The sequence below is a fragment of the Labeo rohita genome, chromosome 12, assembly GCF_022985175.1.
Source record: "Labeo rohita strain BAU-BD-2019 chromosome 12, IGBB_LRoh.1.0, whole genome shotgun sequence".
NCBI classification, from domain to species: Eukaryota; Metazoa; Chordata; class Actinopteri; order Cypriniformes; family Cyprinidae; genus Labeo; species Labeo rohita.
Window position 1 is genome coordinate 24,488,451 of NC_066880.1, and position 25,671 is coordinate 24,514,121.

Consider the following 25,671-nt stretch of genomic DNA (forward strand, 5'->3'; position numbering starts at 1 on the left):
GAAAAATCTACAGTGCAAGAACATACACCATCCTGCTGACACCTTCAGAAATTACCAAATGAAAGTGCTGGGAAGCTCCACCATTAGATGTGGGTCAATGGCATGACGATCTTTAATAAAAGATATGCAAATACACATTAAATATGCACTTTATACAGACAAATGCGCCTTTTTATTTCAGCTTCTATTTATTGTTTGTTTGTTTGATACACTTTTATCATTACAGTGTGATTACACAAATAAGTACTGAGTAATATTAAAAATTAATTAAATATAAAATAAATATATTTATTTATATTAATGTATTAATTAAAAAATAACACATACTATATGTTAGGGTTAGGTTAAGGGTTAGTTGCATTTAATTATAATTATTACTGTAATAAGCACATTTAACTTAGCTATGTCATTAAAACAAAGTGTTGTGTGTGTGTGTGTGTGTATGTATATATAACCTCTGCTTATTAAATAACTAAATAAAGTTCTGGGAAAAAAAACCCTCTTAATTACATTATAGAAATATTACTATTTTATTTGATATATTTCTATATTTTATTTGATAATATTATATAAATATTAAATATATCTTTTTAAAATTATACATACAAGTCAACCTCTCATAAATAAATAAATAAATAAATAAATATTTTTTTGTTCATTTTTTTCTGGGGAAAAAAAACCTTAACATAAACCTTAATAATAAACTTTTAATATTTTATTTGATAATATTATATAAATATTAAATATAAAAAATATACATATAAGTCAAGCTCTGGTAAACAAACAAACAAACAAACAAATAAATAAATAAACATTTGTTTTTTCATTTATCTATTTTAACATTGACTAAGAAATTTCTGAATTACATTATAGAAATATTAATATTTCATTTGATATATTTTAATGATTTATTTGATAATATTATATAAATATTAAATATTTAAAAACTTATACATATAAGTCAACCTCTGGTAAACAAAAATAATTAAAGAAATAAATAAATATTTGTTTGTCCATTTATTTATTTATTTATTTATTTTAACGTCGACTGTCAAAATTTCTGGAAAAAACTCTTAATTACATTATAGAAATATTAATATATTATTTGACATTTTAATTTTACATATACATTAAATATTTTATAAATTATTAGGACTCACTTTATATTAAGTGTATTTAGTACTTTTAATTAACATTTTAATACAATTTAATACAATGTACTTATTGTGTACATACAGTTCATTTTTATTATACTCATATTTAGAAAAAATGCCTGCACATAATTGCATTTGTAATTAATTTCTGTAATTACATCTGTAATTACTCTGATGACCTGCTCCTACCCCTTAACCCACCATTAACCCTAACCACACCACAAACCTGTCCCTAACATAAACCAAATCCCACCTTGATAGCCAAAAAAGTGTTTTGCCAAAAAGTTAACACAATAAATACATTGTATTTTTTTCTTTGTGTGTGGGTGTGTGGTTAAAGACACCTAATATAAAGGGAGACCATATATCATTTCCTTTTGAAGAACCAGGAACAAACAGGAAGTCATACCATAAAAGGAAAATGGAAATGATATCAGCCAGAGGCCCTTCATTTCCATGACCTTAATGGTTTATTATTGTAATAAAATTGTTACCACCTAATAAAAATAATAAGGATGCAGACTTCATTATGTAACAAAAACAATGAACTCTTGTGCACAAGTCACACTACACTATATCATGGAATATAATACCGTAATAACCAATCAGCACCCAGGACAAGAATTATTCCATTCAATAAAAATGTTTTCAAAAATACACGAGAGAAACGTAAATAGAAAAGATTGTACATGCAATTTACACTAGATTTCTCTCATCTACTTCCAGATCTTTGATCCACACCTACTGAAATCCTATGCTGGAGGAGTTCATGCTGAGTTTCTAAAATAGACTGCAGGCCTACAGGTAACCAGTTTGCTCTTTTGTTCCCACTACCCACTAATGTTAATAACTACTACTATATGCAAAGTGTAAAATGCACCTCTTATGGCTCTATCTGTTCCACCAAAAGCTTCAGTTTTTACATGGTCGCCTGTTAACATATTTTGACCCGTGCCCAAAGAAATATGTTGCTTAAACGCAACTCCAAAAAATCACACTTTTTAAAGTAATGCAGCATAGTCATATGCATCACCTAGATGAAATCTTCAGACATTTTTCAGATTTTTGCACAAATTTAGGAGCAAAATCTGCTGAATACTGCTTATGAATATATATATTTTTCATTTGTAGCTGAAAACATAATTAAATATTTGAATAACAGACAGATTCTGTGCAGTACTGCTCATAAGTGTTTGCTCTCTGTTGGTATTTTTGCATATTTTCAGAATAAATCTCATCAGATATTCAACCAGAATCTATATGAATGCATAAAAGTGACTCACAATGAGCAAAAACACAATAAGATACACATTTTATGTATTTGTGACCCTGGACCATAAAAAAAACAGTCGTGTTCCATGGGTATATTTGTAGCAACAGCCAAAAACACATTGTATGAGTTATAATGATTTTTCTTTTATGCCAAAAATCATTAGGATATTAAGTAAAGATCATGGTCCATGAAGATATTTTGTAAATTTCCTTCTATAAATATATCAAAACTTAATTTTTGATTAGTATGCATTGCTAAGAACTTCATTTGGACAACTTTAAAGGTGATTTTTGCACCCTCAGATTCCAGATAAATATAAATAGTTTGAATAGTTATATTTCTGCCAGATATTGTCCTATCCTAACAAACCATATATCAGTGGAAAGTCTATTTATTCAGCTTTTAGGTTATGTATTAATCTCAATTGCAAAAAATGTATCCTTATGACTTGTTTTGTGGTCCATGGTCACGTCTATTTAAAGACCGTTATATAACGCATACATTTTCACAGAACTATATGTGAATGAATGTTCAAATGAAGAGGGAACAATAGTGACATTTGGACCTGATGGTTCATTTTTTCATTTAAAAGTCAAAAGATCATTAATTTGTTAGTAATGTGCTGTTTAACATGTATAACCATGTAATAAACACTCTATAGCATGGTTATGACCTAATCTGTCCTTAATTCCTGACAGACAACAGGCATTGGTGTCAGTTTGACAACAAAGGAGAAACGTGGCTTTTTTTGCATCTGCACCTCCCTCCCCCTACACAACCCCCCAACCCCATCCTCGTCTGCTTAATTAACAAAGATGGGTCATTAGGGGGATTGTGAATGAGGTAACCAGACCCCGGATTAAAACGAACACAAGCTGCAAAAGCGCAAGAACACCCTCATTTATACAGCTAAACTTTCCACATTATTAGCGTCATTTAAGAATAGGATAGTGGAAGCAATAAGAGTTTATAGAATTACACAAACGGGGGGAATATTCGGCTATGCTAATGAGCTGGTCTTTGGAGACGGCGCTTAATGGGGTTTCAGTAGGAGCCTTTATTACCCGCTCCGCTCCACACCGGATCCGTCCACGAGGAGTAGAGGGGAGTCCGATAGCCTCGCTGATGTGATTGTCAGTGCTGCGTCTGGGCTAAAGTGCCTTGATTCATCTCCATCCAAATGGGCAGTGACGCCACGGCTGCATCTCCATCTTCGTCTGCAGAAGAGCGAATTCCCTGGAAAATAATGAATCGCGGCTTCATTTGTAACTGTCAGAGAAAATCTCGGCTCGCCGCGGCTCTTCTTTCCGCTGATGAGCGCAAACGATCTCAAACTTCCAGAAGTTCACGGCCGTCGTGTTGTGTCAGGGCTCAGACTACTTTGCGTTGGGAAAGTTAGGTGTCTTAAACGTTTGCTAATGTCAAAACTCTCATTTATTCCCACACAAACCCGGTCTCCCTCACACCGAGCTGCCTTTCTTTTTGTTGTCTGTGTTTTTTCTCTTGTTAATGACAGGAGTCCGAGCCCTCGCCGAGGTCATCCATCTTCCGTGGACATCCACCCACTGATCGCTGCTGGCCAATCCAGACTCCGGTGACCAGCATTATGGCCGTGTCAGGGTCCGAGCCCCCCCCTCGGCCCCCCGTGATTAATCATCATTTGGAGAGCGGTGCTGGGACGCTCAGGAGAGGGGCCGGCCCCTGCAGGTGGTATCGGCTTTGGGGGAGAATGGACCTGCCACTGGGCCTTTGTTTCTTCTCCCCTGGACAACAGCGCTGCTGCTCTGACTTTACCTTACTCCCAGAGCGCCCAGAGAGACTGGCTTAGTGGGATGGTTTGGACCATAGGTAGACATTGAGTTTCATGCCAAAGCCAGAAATGTTCTCAAAGAATCCAAACACTGGCTCAAATTAGACAACAAGACAGAGCTGTATGTAATATGCTCTAAAATAATAAAGTAAGTGATACCTTTTATTTTAGTAGTGCCGCTAAATGGTGTCCTGCTTAAAATCTAAAAATGCCAAGAAGTGTCTCCAAGTGTTCTGTTGTATATTGAATGTGCACTTGTAGTGTACTTTAAATATTAAAAGTATACTTTTAAAATATTTTTTTTGCAGATAATATAAGTAAACACGGAAATTCTGTCATTATTTACTCATCCTCAATGACATTCTGTATTATTTTTATTTATTTATTTTTTTATTTTTTTGCATGCTTTTTAACGGACAGTAAAGATTGACAGGAAAGCATAGGATGGAGAGTTGGGAACAGGACTGGCAAAGGACCATGAGTCGGGACTCAAACTCGGGTCACCAGAGGTGCAGTTGCATTATATGTTAGTGCGCTAACAGCTAGGCTATTAGCATCGATGACATTTCGTTTTCTGTTGAACACAAAAGAAGATTTTGGTTACCAAACTAATTCTGGTCCCCATTGTCTTCCATAGTATTTCCCTACCATGCAAGTCAATGGGGACAAACAACTGTTTGGTTACCCACATTCTTCTTAAGAAGGATATGCACAGTATTGGAACAACCTGAGGAACTTTCATTTTTGACTAAATTATGCCTTTAAAGGATTAGTTCACTTCCAAAATGAAAAAATCTGGATAATTTACTCACCCCTATGTCATCCATGATGTTCATTTTCTTCAGTTGAAAAGAAGTTTTTGAGAAAAACTTTTAAGGATTTTTCTTCATATAGTGGTCTTCAATGGTGGCCAAAGGGTTGAAGGTCCAAATTGCAGTTTCAATGCAGCTTCAAAGGGCTCTACACAATCCCAGCCAAAGAATAAAGGTCTTATCTGGCGAAACAAACTGTCATTTAAAAAAAAAAAAAAAAAAAAGTATACACTTTTTAACCACAAATGTTCATCTTGCACTAGCTCAGTCTCACGCATTATGTAATCACACAGTTGTGACGTAGGCAGAAGTACCGACATAGTGTATACAAAGTGAACATGCAAAACAAGTCAAACGCCCTTTACAAAAAAAGATAAAACGATGTCGGGTGATTTTGAAGTTGGAGGAGAAAATGAGATGGAGGAAATACACAGACGAAGAACTAACCACGCATGACTTTTCCAACATAATTTCGCAAGATGCGCATGTGCGTCACGGAGCTAGTGCAAGATGAGCATTTGTGGTTAAAAAGTATATGAATTTTAATTTTTTTTTAGAAAATGACCAATCGTTTTGCTGGATAAGAGCCTTATTACTTGGCTGGGATCGTGTAAAGCACATTGAAGCTGCACTGAAACTACAATTTGGACCTTCAATCCACAGATCCCCATTGAAGTCTATGATATGGAGAAAAATACTGGAATGTTTTCCTCAAAAACCTTCATTTCTTTTCGACTGAAGAAAGAAAGACATGAACATCTTGGATCACATGGGGGTGAGTAAATTATCAGGAAATGTTTACTCTGGAAGTGAACTTTTAAGTGTAAAGTACACTTAAAAACTAACAATAACATTAGCATATTAATCACACAATAAATGCAAATGAAAAGTTTTACCTTAAAATACATTTTAAATCATTTTTTTAATATATTTTGTTGTGCTTTAAAGAAGTGCATTCATTTTTATGTGTTGACTAGCATATTAAAGCATATGTAAAGTACTTGATTATCATTTAATTTGTACTGTGTTATTCTATATTACATAAATAGAAATTATGTTAAAGTGTATTTTAGTTGACCGTAAATGCTTGTCAAGACAGCAATTATGAAACTACATTTTTTAAAAAGTACATTTACTTAAGTGGGTAAAAACAACACATTTAAGTTCAACTGCAAAAAAAAAAAAAAAAAAAAAAAAAAAAAAAAATTAAAATAAAATAAAATTTACAAATATAATGCATTAGTCATTTAATTGCAGATGACATGCAAATTTACACGCAAATTCTTGGCACATCACTGCTAATTTCAAAATTATTATCGTCATTTAAGAAAGGGACAGTGAAAACAATAATAGCTTATAGATACAGTCTGAATAATGGTTTATGCAAAATGCCAAGGAGTTTCTGTAAGGGGGAGGTGAAGGATTTGGGATTTTTACATTTTCTATAGACAACGTGACCAGCGCTTGCACGTGCAAAACCCTCTGCCAAGATGTTGGAGGTGGCCTGACAACTTTCCCAGTATCTGCTGAAGCCAGAAATGTCCTGTATGGTTTCTAGGGTGTTGCTAAGCTGTCTCTTAAGTGCTCAGAGTGATTCCTTAGAAGTAGGAGGTTCCTCACTCAAGTCTATGATATTCTGGTCCTGAGAAGGTTAAAGGGATAGTTCACCCAAAAATGAAAATTCTGTAATTAATTACTCACCCTCATGTCGTTCCAAACACAAATTAAGATATTTTTGATCAAATTATGCATGCACAGCAATGCAACTGATATGTTCAAGGCGTTCGAAACGTAGTAAGGACATCGGTAGAACGGTCCATGTGATATCAGTGGTTGAATAAAATTGTTATTTTTGTTTTCTTTGAGCACAAAAAGTATTCTTGTAGCTTTATAAAACGGTTGAACCATGTCACATGGACTATTTTAGTGGCGTCCTTACTACCTTTTTGGGCCTTGAACGTGGTAGTTGCACACTGTGCAAGCTATCTGTTGAGTCAACTTAAAATATTTTGTTCCCCAGCTTTCTTAAAATTTTAAGTTCAGTCAACTCAAAAAAAGTTTATTATTAACTTGAAATGTTAAGTTGTACTATGTGACAACCTAGATATTTGAGTTGATTCAACTTAAAAATTTAAGGCAGCTGGGTAACTTACCCAGCTTTTAAGTTTAACAAACCAAATTTTTTGTTAAGCCAACATAATATCTAAGTTGTCACTTAGTACAACTTAACATGTCAAGCTGACTAAACATTTTTGAGTTGAATGAACTTAAAAATTTAAGGCAGCTGGGTAACTTACCCAGCTTTTAAGTTTAACAAACCAAATTTTTTGTTAAGCCAACATAATATCTAAGTTGTCACTTAGTACAACTTAACATGTCAAGCTGACTAAACATTTTTGAGTTGAATGAACTTAAAAATTTAAGGCAGCTGGGTAACAAATTATTTTAAGTTGACTCAACAAACTGATTTTTACAGTGTGGAACTACCATTTTCAAGGCCCAAAAAAGTAGTAAGGACATCATTAAGATAGTCCATGTGACATCAGTGGCTCAACCATTTTTTATACCGACTTGAAAATTTTTTTTAAGTTGACTCAACAAATTGTGTTTTTTTTTTCCTTTTTCATTTTTTACCGTGCATTGCTGTTATGCAGGGTCAGAAAGCTCTCAGATTTCTTCAAAAACATTTTAATTTGTGCTCTTAAGATAAACAAAGGTCTTACAGGTTTGGAACGACATAAGGGTAAGTAATTAATGACAAAATTTTAATTTTTGGGTGAACTAACCCTAAACTGTATGAACAGTTGTAATAATTATACTTACTAACAGTGTATAATGTATGTATAACAACAGAATGTATAAAACAACAATAATGTATGAAAAGACATAAATTAAAGAGGTAACCAAGGAAATGATACAAAAACATGCATGTGTGTATTGGTGTATGTATCAAAGAAAAAACACATCACACACATTCAGACTAAACTAATTATGCCTTTTAACCAGACACATTCAGGATCCTGGATTCATCAGTGTCAAACATTATTTTATTTTGCACTTGTGCAAAGCTGTTGGTCCGTTGTGAAATCTCACAAACAAGTTCTTAAATAAGACGATTTCCATGATGAAGACATTACGTCCTTTTGTTGTTTTGGTGGGAAACAGTGTATTAGAAAGCGATCGCTCAGGATCACATAAATGAGCGTGCATCTAATGAATCAAAATCAACTAATTTTTCTCCCGTGACTGCTTTAGTCTATTTCTCACCATTAAACAGGGTGAACATTAAGAGGGTCTTTAATAGCTCCATTTAATAGGTGGAAGCTTTTGGTTCATAAACCTCTAATGATGCTGATGCACACAATTCATTACTGACCACATCTAGAAATGATGGATCTGCTGCATAATGGGTAAACTTTGACTGAGCTGACAAAAGGCTAAGACTCTAACAAGACTCTCCATTAGCAAAAGGCTGGCATCAAATTAAAGATTGATTTAGCAGAACCATTTGTTACCAGCGCCTGACATGCAGCTCTGTCTGTTGAGACCGCCGAAGACACAGACACCCCATCATCTCCCGCACCCCTCGCAAGCCAAGATGAACGCTTGTAATGATGCCATTTGCTTAATTTTCTGTGCTGTATACGTTCACGCAGCTCCCCACACACACCTAAAACCTTGTGTGCCTTTGTATCGCCTCACATTTTAGGTTTCAATTGCATGCTTTTGGTTTAGTTACGATGCTTGCACAATATTTTTTTATGCAGTGCTGTTGATAATGTTTTTTTTTTTCTATCTAATACAATAGTCTGAGAAGAACATATTAAATCAGATTTATTTATTTTGACTAATATTCCGTTTGTAAATGTTATGCTTTCTGTTGTTAAAGCCATAGCCATTAAAACCCATTCTTTCAAACCCATTTTTTCCTCAAGAATATCACAGGAGAAATTCATATCTGTCAAGTCCCAAAATGACAAAAAAGTAGTCCATACAATTTGTGCATTATTTTTCAAGTCTTCTGAAATAATACAATATTTTAGTGTGATGAACAGACTGTTATATTTCCTTCAATGTAATTCACAACTGCAATCTCATCCCAGGCTTTATGTGATGCCAACAACATTGGGTTCTGTGTGTTATGGAAAGTAGTGTGCTCGTTTGAATAAGCAAAACAGAGAATGAGATTAGTTTCATTGATTTCAAGAATCAATTTACTATATTAAGGGTGCTTTAAACCTACAGTCTGTTTTGTATTCTACAAACATGCCACTCACGATCATTTTCACCATAAAGCATGTGAAGTTTATCTTAAACTTTAAATTGATGGGATACCAGGGATCTTTAATGCCTGAATTTGATAATACACAGGCTCAAAGTGTTCACCCATTACACTACAGTCAGTCCCAGAGAGCAGGAAAAAGTCTTGCGTCTTCAGTCTTAAACAAAACATTAGTGTTAATGGCTGATGTTGCTAATAGGGAAGGCAAAAGTCAATGATGGACCGGGTGTAATTAGTAATAATGAAGCTTGTGTTGGGATGTGACCTGCTGCCCCAGTAGGACGGTGCTCTGAGAACGGATCGGAACAGAATCAATGTCAATATGAGACATTTTCACAGTTTGACTATGATTATTACTTTGCGGCATAACAAGACAAGCTTAATTTTAGTTCAGTTTTTAAACTCTTTTTATTTAATCTTTGCATTGCACTTATCAAGTTAACAATGACTACTTAAAGTTTATTTTTAAGTATAAAGTTGTTTTTTTTATGGGACATTCAACTATTACAGACATTTCAAACGCTCACTGATGCTCCTGAAGGAAACACGATGCATTAAGAACCAGAGGGTGAAAACTTTTGAACAAAATGAAGATGTGTACATTTTTCTTGTTTTGCCTAAATATCTTTTTTTTTTTTTTTTTAGTACTGCCCCTCAGAAGCTACAAAAGATACTTGTTTCCAGAAGACAAAATAAGTTAAATTTACCCTGATCTTCAAATTCAAAAAGTTTTCACCCCTGGATCTTAATGCATTGTGTTTCCTTCTGAAGCATCAGTGAGCGTCTGAAACTTCTATAATAGTTGCATAAGTTGCAATAGTCTCTCAGTTGACCTCAGTGTGAAACGAGGGATCTCAAAATCATACAGCCATTGTTGAGAAAGGTTCAAATACACAAAAGTGCTGAAAAACCAAAGAATTTGTGGGACTTTTTGTTGACTCACGAACAACAAAAAAACAGAACAAAAAAAATCACTAAAAAAAAAAACAGCTGTGGATCATACAGGTAACAACACAGTATTAATAATCAAGTGTATGTAAACTTTTGAACAGGGTCATTTTTATTAATTCAACTTTTAATTTCTCTTGTGGACTACATGTAAACATCTTTTATGTGAAATATCTTATTTAGATCAGTACTAAATAAAAAATAACATGCATTTTGAATGATCCCTCTTTTTTGCAGATTCTGCAAGGTAAATGTAAGATTATTGGTGTATTTTTTTTTTTTTAGGAGAAATAACATTTTAGTCTTTTAACTTCAACATTTCACTTTTAAGTCATTGTGTTACTTGCTGTTTCTTTGTCATTATTTGCAATATTTACTAGCAATTTCTGAGTGAAAATTGTTTCAAAGTAAACCCTACACCATTTTTTTCATTTTAGGTTTACGGGGAAAACCTTCATGTTTGCTTATTCATAAAAATAGTGTTAATTTTCTTGTCACATTTGCTTTCATAAGAAATCACCAGCTCATAACGCTCTGTTTTCTCATAAGATCAGATTGGATCCTGAAATAAATGGTCCCTGTTTCAATTTCAGTTATGCATCAAAGTAGGGGTCTAAAAGTATTTTAGATAATGATTCACTGTTTTGTAAGTAAATAAGGAAGACAATCATCTGATTCTCTGCATTTTAACAGATCACGCACACGTGCACGTTGCACGCATGGCTGCGTTGTCCACCCTCTAATCAAGATGTCTGAATGACACCAGAACCCACGACTCTGTCCGTCAAAGCATTTTTCAGCTCTTGCACCTCTGACTTAACATTACCATGACAATTTCAATGTCAGTGATGTAGGATACACATAAAGTCCAACCATTGTCTTGAGTTTCCTTCTTCCACTTTGTTACACCCCCATGAAACAGCGCGAGAGAGTAAGACAGCACCTCATATAACCACATGGCAGAATATAGACTATCAGTTTGAAACCAGATCAGTTTGCATGAGGAGCACCAGCTATCCCAGGAGTGTGTGAGTGTGTGTGGAGCGCTGTGTTGCTATTGGAGCGGTGTGAAGCTCTTGGAGGAGCCCACTCATATGATGGGAAGTCACAAAGAGCCACTCTCCATGCTGCACTGATAATGTGAGTATAGCATTCACCATCACCAATGTTTCCATATGTGTTTGAGCATGTGTGTGTGCGTGTGTGTGTGTGTGCACTTTAATGCACTGTAATGCTGCATGATGTTGAACCTGTGGGTGTACAGTACTTGTCTCTGTGAGCAGAGACCTTAATTTAGATAATGTGGATAATGGGAAATTAGAATACATCAAATACCAGGGCGAAACTTTTCTTTCCGGAAAGGTATTATTGCTCTCGACTGCTTCTCTGAGCAATTATGTCATCCGAGTCTTTCAAATTGACTTGATGTTATGTTGTCCTTCAAAAAATGTCAAATTAGTATAAAATGCATGTAATTACACAAATAGACTTGAGTTTAAAATTCATATTGAATGTTTTATTTTTGGAATAACTGTTTGAAATATTATAAAGTAAAAACTTTTTTTTTGAAAAAAATATTTCTGAGGATTTTTGTTGATATAAATACATTTTATTTTTAAATATTTAAAGACATTAACATCTTCCAAATATATCGCTGATACAAAGACAATGATTTTCTCTAAAGGCCGTGGATATCATGTCATTAATCCTCAGTCAGGCTCTTGTACATAAATAGAAAATGTAAACAGATTATTATTACCAAAAAAAACAGAAGAACAATTGTTAGCTCGCCAATACCACTAGCACAAACGAAAAAGTCCTTTGAAGGTGAGCATCTATAGAAAAGTAACACCTACACAAATTCACTAAGAAAAACGGCCTCCTACTCGGTAAAAAGAACAATTCATGTTGTGCGGAGTCTCCCACGGCTAGTCTTTAGATCTCAGCTGGCTCTAGAGCAGGTTTGTGTCCATTCACCCCTCTTTCGACAAACCTCATCTGAATTTTGTGGGCGTAACTTGACAGCTTGCTTTATGGTGTATTGTCATATGCCCGACCAGTTTGGAGAGACATTCCGTTCCTAGAGCGGATTTGTAAATTGTCCTGTTTTCCCTTTTTCGAATAGATAAAGTTACAGCAATGCTCCTGACCCTTTTTCTTTCTTTTTTTTCTTATTTGAGCTAACTTTGGTTACTAGGGATTACATTTTATGATGAAATGATATTTAGAGCAAAGAGATCGATAGATAGATCTGTGAAGAACCATTTATGAAATATTTTACTTCCAGAAAAGGTTCTTTATTGTGGAAAAGTGCTCTTAAATACTAACAACAAATACAGTTGAAGTCAAAAGTTTACATACACCTTGCAGAATCTGCAAAATGATACAAAATGAATGTTATTTTTTGTTTAGTACTGACCTGAATAAGATATTTCACATAAAAGACATCTACACATAGTCCACAAGAGAAAATAATAGTTGAATTTATAAAATAACCTTGTTCAAAAGTTTACATACACTTGATTATTAATATTGGGTTGTTACCTGAATGATCCACAGCTGTTTTTTTTTTTTTTTTTTTTTTTTTTTTTTTTTTAGTGAAGTTCATGAGTCATGCATTGTTCATGCGTGCTGTTCTTTAGAAAAATCCCTCAGGTCCCACAGACTCTTTGGTTTTTCAGCATTTTTCTGTAATTGAACTCTTTCCAACAATGACTGTATGATTTTGAGATTCATCTTTTCACACTGAGGACAACTGAGTGTGAAAACTATTACAGAAGGTTCAAATACTCATACTCAAACTGATGTTTTACAAGGAAAAATTATGCATTAAGAGCTGGGGGGTGAAAACTTTTAGAATTTGAAGATCAGGGTAAATTGAACTTATTTGTCTTCTGGGAAACATGTAAGTATCTTCTGTAGCTTTTGAAGGGCAGTACTAAATGAAAAAATATATGATATTTAGGAGAAATAAGAAAAATTTACACATCTTTATTCTGTTAAAAAGTTTACATCCCTGGCTCTTATGCACCCCTGCATCGTTTTGCTTTCTGGAGCATCAATGAGCGTTTGAACCTTCTGTAATATTTGCATATGAGTCCCTCAGTTGTCCTCAGTGTCAAAAGATGGATCTCAAAATCAGTCATAGAGTCGGTACAGTCATTGTTGGAAAGGGTTCAAATATATAAAATGTTGAAAAACCAAAGAATTTGTGGGACCTGAAGGATTTTTATGGAGAACAGTGGGCAAACAAGGGACTCATGAACAACTATCACTAAAAAAAAAACAAGAAAACACAGGTGTCAATCATTCAGGTAACAGCACGGTATTAAGAATTAAGCATATGTAAACTTTCGAACAGGGTGATTTTTATATATTCAACTATTGTTTTCTCTTGTGGACTATATGTAAATGTCTTTTATGTGAAATATCTTATTCAGGTCAGTACCAAAAAAAAAATAATAATAACATGCTTTTGGTATTATTTGGGTAAAGTAATTAACATTTTGAAGATTCTGCAAGGTGTATGTAAACTTTTGACTTCAACTGTAGATCTTTTAAGAACTATTCACTGAACGTTTCTTTGGGGAAACAAAAAATGGTTCTTCTATGGCATCGCTCTGAAAGCCCCATTTTGAAACCTTTATATTAACATCATATAATTTCACAGATGCATGCCTAGAAAGCGAACTGTATTACTAGTAAAGAAGAGATCCACCCTATTTACTCAATTTGTGAGTACAGTTATATCATAAAGCCTTTTGTTGTGTGCTCTGATCTCATGGACAATTTGATGAGTAATAGAGAACAATGAAACAGACCTGAAAAACAATGCAAAGGCTGATGCAGAAGGATGTCATTCTATGTATCCTCAATGTGCAGGAGTCATTTGACCCTGGGAGACCCCGAGCACATGCAAGAAAGAAAGCTCTTGAATTCAGTGGCTGCCATGTGTGGGTGTCCATTACATTGAGACCATCATTCCCAGCAGGGACAGCCAGATCCCAGCTGCCAATGGGCATTCGGCGGGCCCGGCACGCTCTGCCAAAGCGGGCCACTTCTGCACAGTGTGCAAACATTTTTGCATCTGTAGGCGTACAACAAAAGACACATGCATCTGAAGAAGTTTCCTTCTTTCGTCTGTGGGGGAGGACACAAGAATCCCTGAAAATGTGAAGCATTCAGATGCGACAGTCAGCGGCAAAGATTGTCGCTGTTCTGTGCAGACTTGAGTGCTTTTGTGTCTTTATTGAGCTGTCATACAGCCACGATTAACCACTTACAGTGGGGTTTATATCATAGCAGTTGCTGATGGTCTTACTGGTGTGGTTGAAAACCTGAAAGGATAGATACAACCAAAAAAAGCGGATCTCTTATTTCCTCACAGAGCAGTTAAAGGTTTTCAGCCCTTTGCAATTAATACAGCCAGCAGAAACAGGACCAGGTTCATTACCTCCTCATTATGGATGTTCAGGCTCCAAACCGAGACAATATTTAAAGGGCTTCCCCCATTAACAGCAACTGACACGTCCCTGTAATCAGTCTGGCTGCGGTCTGTCACATTACTCGCTGTAGTCTTTATTCACAGGGCAAGAAAAGCACCGGCGCGCCTGACAAACACGCAAAGCTGTTCGGCACTAAACGTCTGCGAGTGATAATGTAACTGTGGCGTGTTGCCGGCCCTGACTCGCTATTGAGCGTTTAGGGTGATTTGCGGGGACGCACTCCAGTCAATATCTACTGAGATGTCATTATGACGACACAACCTCTTTACTAATTGCCTGCTTGAGCGACAGCGGCGATAAAAGATTCAGAGCGGGCCGTGTGGACTAGAGGGGATCTCAGACAGGTTACGGATGCATGGGGTCCTTATTAAATCATTACCCACAAAGCCAATTAACAGCCATGAAAGTGTACGCTCAGTTTAGGCCATGACAGGCGTAGGGGCTGCCTAAAAAATAGACTTTTGGTTTTCTACATACTTCTCAGTGGTCAACAGTAGTAATTTAAAAAGGCTTCATTGTTAAAAATAAAGATTCCAAAGGGTTTTTTTCTTCTATAAAGAACCTTTTGTGCATCTGGAAGGTTCCATGGATGTTAAAGGTTCTTCATGGAACCATGGAGGCCAGTATAGAACTTTTTTTCTTAAGAGTGTTGCACACTATAGCATCTCAGTAATAGTATCCATCCACCATAGAGTCAGTGATAAGTGTATGCAGTGGCAACAGATGGCTCCATTTGTAATTCATTCAGTAATTATGACACTCTGATGGTGTTCTGAGATCACAAACTGTTCCCAAGCCATGCTTATGATGACAGCAACACCTTCTCAAAAATAACCCGAGCGTGCATGGGTGGCGATAAAAATATATGTGATTGATGGACAACAGGAAGCTTTGGGGATTTTCACTGTGCTATCAAAACTGGGGGTGTGTACTGATGTTTTCTGTGTGCGGGCTGATTTAAACACCCATTCAAGCGTCTGTCATGCTTGAAGAACAAATAATGCGAAAATAATTCTTTGGATTGCTAATGATCAGATTTTCAAAAATGAGGACAAGCTCCGACCCTGTTGGTTTTTTTATATATATATATATATTACAATTATAACTGGCATTAAACCCTCTCTGGTGTGAAGCAATAGTTAAATATAATTTTTTCTCCTTATATAATGGGGAATGCAAAACTTATTTTACAACAGTAAAAGCTGCAAATAGAGGTAACCAAATGACAGAGATTTGGGAATGTAGAATATGGAATACAGTGGACTTTATTGTTAAAGTAAGTGACAAACTTACAGTGTAAATAAGCAGGATAAAAATAAATAAATAAAAACATTACTTATGCAATGTTAGCATGACTGAAAATTGCAAATGTAAAAGATTATGATATGTGACTCTGGACTACAAAACCAGTCATAAGGGTCAATTTTTTGAAATCTGAGATTTATACATCATTGATGTTTCTATTGATGTATGGTTGGTAGGATAGTACAATATTTGGCCGAGATACAAGTATTTGAAAATTTGGAATCTGAGGATGCAAAAAAAAATTGAAATACTGAGAAAATCACCTTTAAAGTTCGCAATGCATATTACTAATCAAAAATTAAGTTTTGATATATTTATTGTAGGAAATGTACAAAACATATTCATGGAACATGATATTTCCTTAATATCCTAATGATTTTTGGCATAAAAGATAGATACATTTTGACCCATACAATGTATTCTTGGCTTTTCCTACAAATATACCCGTGGTGCTTAAGACTGGTTTTGTGGTCCAGGGTCACATATATAGTACGCTATATATAGAGAGCTCACGTATATGGAAAAGAGTGACGGCCAATTTGATTTCAAGATACTAAAATCATCATCAAAAATAACAAATGAAATACTGCTTCTTTAAAAAATTGCTATAACTTGTTTGTTTTTTAAAAAACAAAAGCCCTCCAGTTATAAAATGAACACATTGTTTTATAAAATATATATATTTTTATACTATACTTAAGGGAATAATAATGCTGATGTGGTTAGTTACATATCAGATATTAATCCTACAGAGTAAGGAAAGTTTTTTTTTCTCTTCAATAACACTTCAAAGCAGTTAGAAGTGTCAGTCTGCGGTAAAGGAACATATACTGCCCCCTGTCCATATAATATGACATAACCCACGCAGGTCGCATAAAGCCGCATCGCTACGAATATTATGTATCATTTACAGTTACAAGAAGCCTATTAAATAGGCTATTATGGCCTATATTATTTTAACAGTATTTTAAATTTCCATTTAAATTTCACTAATTTCCATAGGCCTACTTAAATCTCTCCTGACAAACAGCAGTGCACTTTCATGGTTAGACTCATTTGTAATCCCATTAGGATTTTTCATTTATTTAAATGTTTACAAAATGCAACCAGGATTATACACGTGAGGAAATCTAAACGGGTGGGGGTTAATATTTGCTTCTGAAATCTTGTTTATTTTGGAGAATTGAGGCTAAGTGTTTTATATTGAAATGGAAGCCTACTGTAAATGGTGTCAAAATGCTTTTAGACGTGCGACCATATGCACAGTCATACCGGTCGCGTTACGTGTAGGATGTCGGAAGTTCAATGGAAGAGTTTTTCCAGAGATGAACATATATGCCCTGAAAACACACATACACTGGAGCGATCATTCCAACAGTCATAACTCAGACAAAAGTCGAGTAGTGACTTGACTAGTAGCTACTAACCACTGGTGTGTGTGATTGAGACGCAGACACGGACTCCGCGCAACCGAACGCGCTAGAACAGTTTCTGTTGAAAAAAAAAAAAAGTGTAATATGTGATTTCTTCTTTTTTTCTGCTTTCATGGTATGTGGATTCAAGGCAAAAGCTAGGCGCGTAAATATAAATTTGGAAAATTCTAAAATTAATTTTAACTGAGTGATTGGCCAGTATTGGCTATCTGTTTGATGCACATATACAATTCCAAATATGTCAGTCTTCTAAAGGTCATTTTACATGTAAGGCTGATAAATAAATAGCCTACATCACGATGTTTATCCATTAGCTAAAGTATACATCATCATACAGGAAGTTCAATCACTTAAATATAAGCTGTACATTTTGGGGCATGTATTTAATAAAAAATTGATTCTGTAACAGAGTAAATTAAAATCATTGGCTCAAATTCCGACCTCAGCTCCCTCCTCCCCCGTATGTCTTACTAAGAGCAGTTTCAAAAACCCACGGGGGGAATTCACTTCTATCATCTTTTTATTTAGTCGCATCTTAAACCTCACAGCGGAAAGCATTTCTATTTGCGTATACAGGCATTTACATTTGGAAAGTTTTAGTTTCTTGCATTCACGTTTTGGAGCGAGAGGAGAGTCGAATTAATCTAAGTATCTTCAGTTGTTTAGGTCTAGGCTATAGCATGAAAAACAAAATAATAGCGGAGAACAAAATTTGCTGAGCCAGAAATTCACGTGCTGCCTTTATTCTACATGCACCATTAAAGCTTAAACATAAACCGCAGGGAGATAACAAAACAAAAATAGTTATGTAAAACAAAACAACTTCTGTTTAAAACTTTCTAGAATCGTAAATAAATCTACTTTCCAGCAACATTCTAATTATAGAACACGTGTTACTAAAAACGTTTCCCTCTTTCCAAAAACATGGGGTCTATTCAAATAGATGTAGCGCACTTTCCGACTGTGCCATTGAAGCAAAGGTAGAAATTCCGTGATTGTGTCTCTCATTTGATTGTGGTTTCTGATGCTGGTTGAGCCGCGTCTCTTTGCTCGGCAACACTCGCGAGTTTCCGATACTCAATTTCCGGAATATGCTCCATAAATGGACGAAGGGGTGTAGCTGTTTACCGGATAAAACCATTTATGGCGTGATAATGAACCGGAATTCCTGATTGAGAATGATGCGCTGTATCAAAACGGATGATTTTTTGTTACAATTTGGCTTTAATATGTTTTAACAAACGTAAAACGTTTGTTTTCTGTTATGGTTATCTAAAAATATTTTAATACAACAAGCAATATACGTTGCTCATTTTCCTCCCAGCGCATTGGTTTTCATGCACGAGAGGCTGTGCAGAGAGGATTCTCCATTGACAAGTGTTACCTCAACGCGTCACAAGCCCTGTAACCAATCAACACTACTTTTCTTTTGCCATTCAGTCCTTAAATGGTCAGTGACGTAACGGCACATTGATAGGCTCACCATAAATACATACTACCACTAGCACCTCCACAAGGATCTGTCATTCAACAACACAGAGCCGTCAGATGGCATCACAGTGAACGCTCAACTCACAGTTTACTGACAGCTTTCCACATGTAACGTTTTGAGCGAGCGTTCGCACTAGCACAAAACATTTTGTGAACATCTGAACGAGTGCTTCTTAGGACTTCACGATGACAGCTAAAACTTTGGATAAAGTCCCTGTAACTCTTGGTGGCTTCGTGCACCCTCTTTCCGAAAGCATCTACTCAGTGGACGAGATTGCAACATCACTGCCAGCCTCTGTGACTATATTTCCAAACGGTGATTTAGGAGGACATTACGAGCAGATAAACTCGGGAGGTAAGACGCGCGCAATCTCATGCTTCCATCCTCACGTGTTCTGTGTTTATACATCGCTCGCAACTGAGGGTGTTCAGTGGGAATGCAAACGTTGTTAACTTTTCAGGGGAAAAAACACGATGTGTGTTTGCCTATATATTTAAAGTGAAACCAAAGTTCGTTGACTGCTTTGTTGATGTGATAACTAGCGATGCTTTTACAGTAGACAGAGCTTGCGTGAAAGCTACGCGCTGCATCCAATAGTTGCGCGTTCCTTAAGACAGCCTTCTTTCATGTGTATCTAAACCTTGTTTTTACGTGTGCTTTTTGCAGATGGCTTGATTAGCGGGGATATGAGCACGGAGAAGCGCTCGCTCGACTTAACCTATTCCAGCAGTTTCGCGCAACCAGCTGGCCCTCGCAACCAAACTTTCACCTACATGGGAAAGTTTTCCATCGACTCCCAGTACCCAGGTAACTGGAACCCGGAGGGCGTGATCAACATCGTGAGCGCGGGGATCCTGGGCATGACCCAGCCATCCTCAGCATCCTCGTCACCTGCATCCTCAGTCTCCCCCAGCCACTTCTCCAGCACTCTGAGCTGCACCATGGCGCAGAACCAGGCGGACATGGAGCACATCTACTCTCCCCCGCCGCCCTACTCTGGATGCGGGGAGGTGTATCAAGACCCGTCCGCGTTCCTCTCCACCTCCACCTGTCCCATCTCCTATCCCCCGCCATCCTACTCCTCCCCAAAGCCAAACACGGACTCCGGGCTGTTCCCCATCATCCCGGACTACGCCGGCTTTTTCCAGCCGCCGTGCCAGAGGGACATGCAGTCGATGCCCGACCGCAAACCGTTCTCATGCCCGCTGGACTCTTTTAGAGTCCCGCCTCCTTTGACCCCCCTGAACACTATCAGGAACTTCACACTGGGGGGACCGGTCTCTGACGGACCCCGGCTACCCACAGCCTACAGCCCGCAGAATTTACCCCTCAGGCCCATCCTGCGCCCGAGGAAGTACCCCAACAGACCGAGCAAGACCCCCGTGCACGAACGGCCCTACCCCTGCCCGGCGGAGGGCTGCGACAGGCGCTTCTCCCGGTCCGACGAGCTCACCAGACACATCCGCATCCACACCGGCCACAAACCCTTCCAGTGTCGGATATGCATGAGGAACTTTAGTCGCAGCGACCACCTGACGACCCACATCCGCACGCACACCGGCGAGAAGCCCTTCGCCTGCGACTTTTGCGGGAGAAAGTTCGCGCGGAGCGACGAAAGAAAGAGACACACCAAAATCCACCTGCGACAGAAGGAGAGGAAATCATCCTCGTCGTCCTCTGGAGTGTCCAGCTCGGAGCGCGGCGTCGCCACGGGCATCTGCTCGTCCAGTTCAAGCCAGTAAACTCTCAACTGGACAGTGCAATATCCAACACTATGTAGGCAATACGATGACAATAATAATGCACCATGCGTAATATATTAAAACCTGGGTGGACTGATGAAAGTGAAATCAAACCACAGTGCCAAATGATATGGACACATTTATGGCGCGCACTTTTGAAGGTGGTGCGATGTTCGTTTTCTTTTTGCCTCAGTCGCATGCTGACTGACCAAACGCACTTTGTTTGAATATTTAGGCCAATTAATTTAATTAAAAAATAACCTTAGATAGCACGTGGGAGAACTGTGTCTTAGATAAAAGTTGGAGTGGTTACGTTAATTTAAACAGACTAATGTGTCAAGGAGGTGTCTAACATCACTATTTTCTCCCATCGTCGTGCCTTTCGTCCGTTCATCTTGTATATACACCCGGAGGCTTGAATTAAATTGTACATTATTCTTTAATATGAAAGTTTTTGAAGATATATTTTTGTACAAACCGTTTCGTGTCAAAAGTGTTGCATTTGTGCTAAAACAAGAATTGTATATTTACTCATAGCGACTTGACGTTTGTTCTGTGGTTGTTCTGACTGATCTAAATGTATTTGTTATCAAGTGACTAACGCAGGTCAATAATGTCCTACTTTGTCAACATGAAAATAATAAACAACACATGGATTGTGAACTGATGTTTGTTTAACTGATTTTCACTGTATAAAAAAAAAGGTGTAAAAGGAAAAAGTGAAGTAAACTTGTAGGGACATTCCCGTTTGGGCATCACTGAGTTCTGACTCATGGTCTCAAAAGGGCCAGCACCCACACAGTGTTGTTTACAAATGCACAAAGGGTGTGAATATTCACATTCTGTAATTTTCTATAGGGTTAGTGTAAAAGGAACAATTATTAAAACTTTCAGGTGAACAAAAAATGACTGTGATGTCACTGATTTGACACAAAAAACTCTGTTATGACCAGTCTTTACAGTGTCTATGGTGTGAAAATTGAGAAACAACACTGAAAAAATGACAAATAATTTTTGACACTGTATGAGTCTTTGTGGTTTTGTGTGAAGGAATACCGCCCCCACATTTAATGCTGGGACAACCCCATATTTACATTAGCCAATACATATATTTGGCATATACAAGTTGACAATGTCTACAATTTTAAATTGTGACTAAGTGTAGTTTGAAAAAAAGCTAAAAACTAAATAAACAACAGTTAATATTTTAAAAGAATAAAAGCAAAGTAATGAAACTGTACTACTTTACTAATATTGCAATCACATCAATGTAAAAAACCACATATGTGCTCTGTTCACAGATAGGGAGATGGATGTTATCCATTATTTATGTGGTCTTTCAGACTGACTATATCTAAATATATGCTAATATGTATTATCAATTAAACTTCACAGACAACGCAGAACGCAAACTGACTAACAGAGGACCTTAGTAATTTCTGTTCAGCTCTCATCCTATAAATAAAAACCCTGAAGGGACACAGGAAAGGACGATGTCTAACCTGCATGGTGTCTAAGAAGTTATGTAAGAATTAAATAAAGTTATTAAGGAATTATTACACAGTGTTTCCTTAGACAAGTTTCCGTTCTCAATCATTGATGATTGTCTTATAGAGTTTAGGAAAAACAAAAATCAGTTATCTTTAATTTATCGAAGGTTACAAACATCTACTTCCCCCTCCACAAATCTCAGTTGGTAAGTGGTATCTCGGAGGAGGTCTGGCGGAGTGGTTTGGAAGATGTTGATAAACAATCCATGAAAACTAGATTATGCCTCACTCCTTACTTTAAAATCCTACATAGATAACATTCTTAAAAACAAAACTGAGCAGAATTTTTCCCAGTGTGTCACCCCTTTGATAAATGCAAATCAGATTATGCTAATCTCACAGTTTTATTCTATGCCCTAAACTACTGGGATTCTGGTGTGAGGCTTTTAAGGTGTTTTCAGATATCCTTAATGTAAATGCAGAACCAGCAGTGCTCATCATACTAGGACATATTGATTTTAAATACTCTTTGAATAAAGCTAAGCACACATTCCTTCAAAAAATAGTCTGTTAACAGCCAAAAAGCTGTTATTACTGTTCTGGAAAATGATTGACTCCCCTACTGTTAGAACTATGACTTGGGGAGCTGATGTCTGTCCTATATCTGGAACAAACTAGATAACTCTTGAAAGGCAGCACTTGACCCTTTCATGTGAACCATAACTGAAGTATTGTAGTAAAGCTACCTTATTGTTTGAAGTTTAGCATTAACAGGCCAGGAATTCTGATTCTGAATTAAATCTGTTGGTTCAATAAAACTTGTTTGTCCAGAAGAAGAAGAAGAAAAAAAAAAATCATGTTATTACTTTTAGGCTGCCTCCTACGTTAACGTTACAGACATCTATTTACCAATGTGTGGGAATCATGACGCCACATTAGACATTAATATGTCTGACAACATTCACAGTGAAAGTCTGACTTTCAAAAGATTTCAGTCCAGTTTGCGACACAACCTATTTGAAATCAAAAGGATCGTTATTTTTAGTGATAACAAAACTAAGCGACGCAAATTATAAACATTAAAGATGAGAAGATAAGAATTTTTAGCTTCCCACTTTCCTCTCCAACCTTAATGTTTCTCATATGCAGTGGATAACAACAGAAGGGTAAGTCAGTAAGTAAATAACTATTTTAAAATCAATAGCAAATGCCCAATAACAGTGTTAAAAACATAAATAAATCTATAAAAAATAACTCAAAATACCTTTTATTTATCTTATATATCTATATACATCTATTTAAACTTTCTATTCATTAAAGAAACCTGAAAATCTACTCAGCTGTTTTCAACATAATAATAATAAATGTTTTTTGAGCAGCAAATCAGAATATTAGAATGATTTCTGAAGGATCATGTGACTGGAGTAATGACGCAAAAAAATCTGCTTTGAAATCACAGGAATAAATTACATTTTAAAATATATTTAAATTGAAAACAGTTATTTGAAATAGTAAAAATATTTTTGCTGAACTTTGAATCAAATAAATGCAGGCTTGGTGAGCAAGAAGAAACTTCTTCAAAAAACATTAAAAATCTTACTGTTCAAAAACACATCTTCTTTTATAGGTTTCTAAACATACTCTCATTTAAGTTAAATGTGATTATAAAATTTATATTTAAATAAGTTATTATATACATCCATTTTTATTTATTTATAAATACTTATATAAAACCTTCCAGAAGCTGGAATCAATAAATACAAACGAAACTGCTCTGACTATGAGCAATCAATAAATAAATAATAATAACATTAAAGTAAGTGAGCAACCTTGCACATGATTCACCCAAAGTGATGTTTTAATACAAGACAAAGTCAAATTGAAAAATGATTTACGAACATTTTAATTGTACTTTGACGGTAAAAATATAAACAGTACATAAGAATTAGTGTTTGTATATGATTTTTTTTTTTTTAAATAAATTAAACAAGTATTTAATATAGATATATAGTGTGCACTTATACAAGAGTAAAGGCTTTTCAAGCATGTATACATTCATTATTCACAAGCAAGGCCACAAATTGATGTAGATAGGTTTGGAATGGACATTTAAAAACATGTAGTGACGTTTGAAGCCCCAAGAAAAAAACAAACAAACTATTTTTTACGGACGGATCACGGGTCATTCCAGTGTTCGTTTCCCTATGCCGAAACTTCAGGACCGGGGTATGGCTCACCCCCGCACCAGAAATCATCCGGCTGGGGAATCTCTAAAAGCCAGGTTTCGTCTTCATCGCTCTGCTCTGACTTTTTGCCAGCAGTTTGTAAAACTTTGTAGTAGTGACAATCTCTCCCATTGTCAGGGTCATACGGTGGTGCCAGTATATCAAGAAACGCAGCTGGTCCGTCCACTGCATCAATCTCGTGAAGGTTGTCTTTGAGAGGGGTCAGGATGCAAGGGCCACTCTGATGAGAAAACTGTCCAGAGGACCTGAGCATGGCTCTCCTCACGTCATCTCTCTGGAAGGGCAACAGTGGTGGATCAAACTGCCTCTCAGTTTCACTCCCAGCTTTATCCAACTTGTCATAACACCTTATATTGACCTTGCCGTACAGGACCTTCAGCATGCCATTCATCCCAGGATGGTCATGCAGAGGGATGGAAGCTCCAGATTTCAGCAGAAACACTCCCATGCTGAAGACATCAGTCTCACAGATGTGCATGTATGTGACTGGAGGGACTGCTGAGGACTGTGGGGAGGATATGGAGACTTTCTTCGGTGGCGCAATCTTCAGATCCGCAGCCCTGATGTCGGACAGCAGGGTGACCAACTCTGCCTGCTGCTCTAAAAACGTCTTGTTATCTCCAATGGCAGAGCTAGAGCAGTTTGTGAAGGTCACATAAGCCTGGCTCGCTATCTTCTGGATCAGCGAGGTCTTGTTGTTCCTCGGCATGTTTAATAAGAGAAAGCAAACGAAACCGTGAATTGCTTCGAGCCCCGCGACGACCACAAAATAGCTATTACGCCGGACAAGACTGTCTCGAGTGAAGCATTTAAAGACGTCGAGTGTATTATTGTTGAAAGTTATGATAAAAATAACTCCATTGAGGTGCAAACATTAATTTTAGCATCTGAGTAAAATCCACAAACCCGCGTCTCCACCACCCCATTCATGGCTATCAGATCTACACGTCCGCGACTACTGCGCAAGCGCAGACACATAGGAAGCATTTGGAATTTGTAGTTCTTTTGCGCTCCTGGGTGGAAAAAAAATCCTTATAACAATTCATAAATATGCGAACAGATTAAGACAAGCTCTGTCGATATACTCTGACACTCAAATAAATCTGTTTATTTTTTGCAAACCTGAGGTTAGTTTTATTAAAAGCACAGTTTAGCTCGGCAATAGAACTACAACACCCA

General features: G+C 36.6%; 2 protein-coding genes across 2 annotated transcripts; one reads left to right on the forward strand and one right to left on the reverse strand.

Annotated features, from left to right (window-relative positions):
• The first annotated feature begins 19,049 nt into the window (after positions 1–19,049).
• egr2b (early growth response 2b) lies at positions 19,050–21,634 on the forward strand. Its single transcript, XM_051123668.1, has 2 exons — positions 19,050–19,368; positions 19,681–21,634. The coding sequence occupies exons 1-2, from the start codon at positions 19,200–19,202 to the stop codon at positions 20,754–20,756; spliced, it is 1,245 nt and encodes a 414-aa protein (XP_050979625.1). The 5' UTR covers positions 19,050–19,199; the 3' UTR covers positions 20,757–21,634.
• A 2,499-nt stretch (positions 21,635–24,133) lies between these two features.
• Positions 24,134–25,436, reverse strand: adoa (2-aminoethanethiol (cysteamine) dioxygenase a). Its single transcript, XM_051123632.1, has one exon. The coding sequence runs from the start codon at positions 25,199–25,201 to the stop codon at positions 24,449–24,451; it is 753 nt and encodes a 250-aa protein (XP_050979589.1). The 5' UTR covers positions 25,202–25,436; the 3' UTR covers positions 24,134–24,448.
• Between the last annotated feature and the right edge of the window lie 235 nt (positions 25,437–25,671).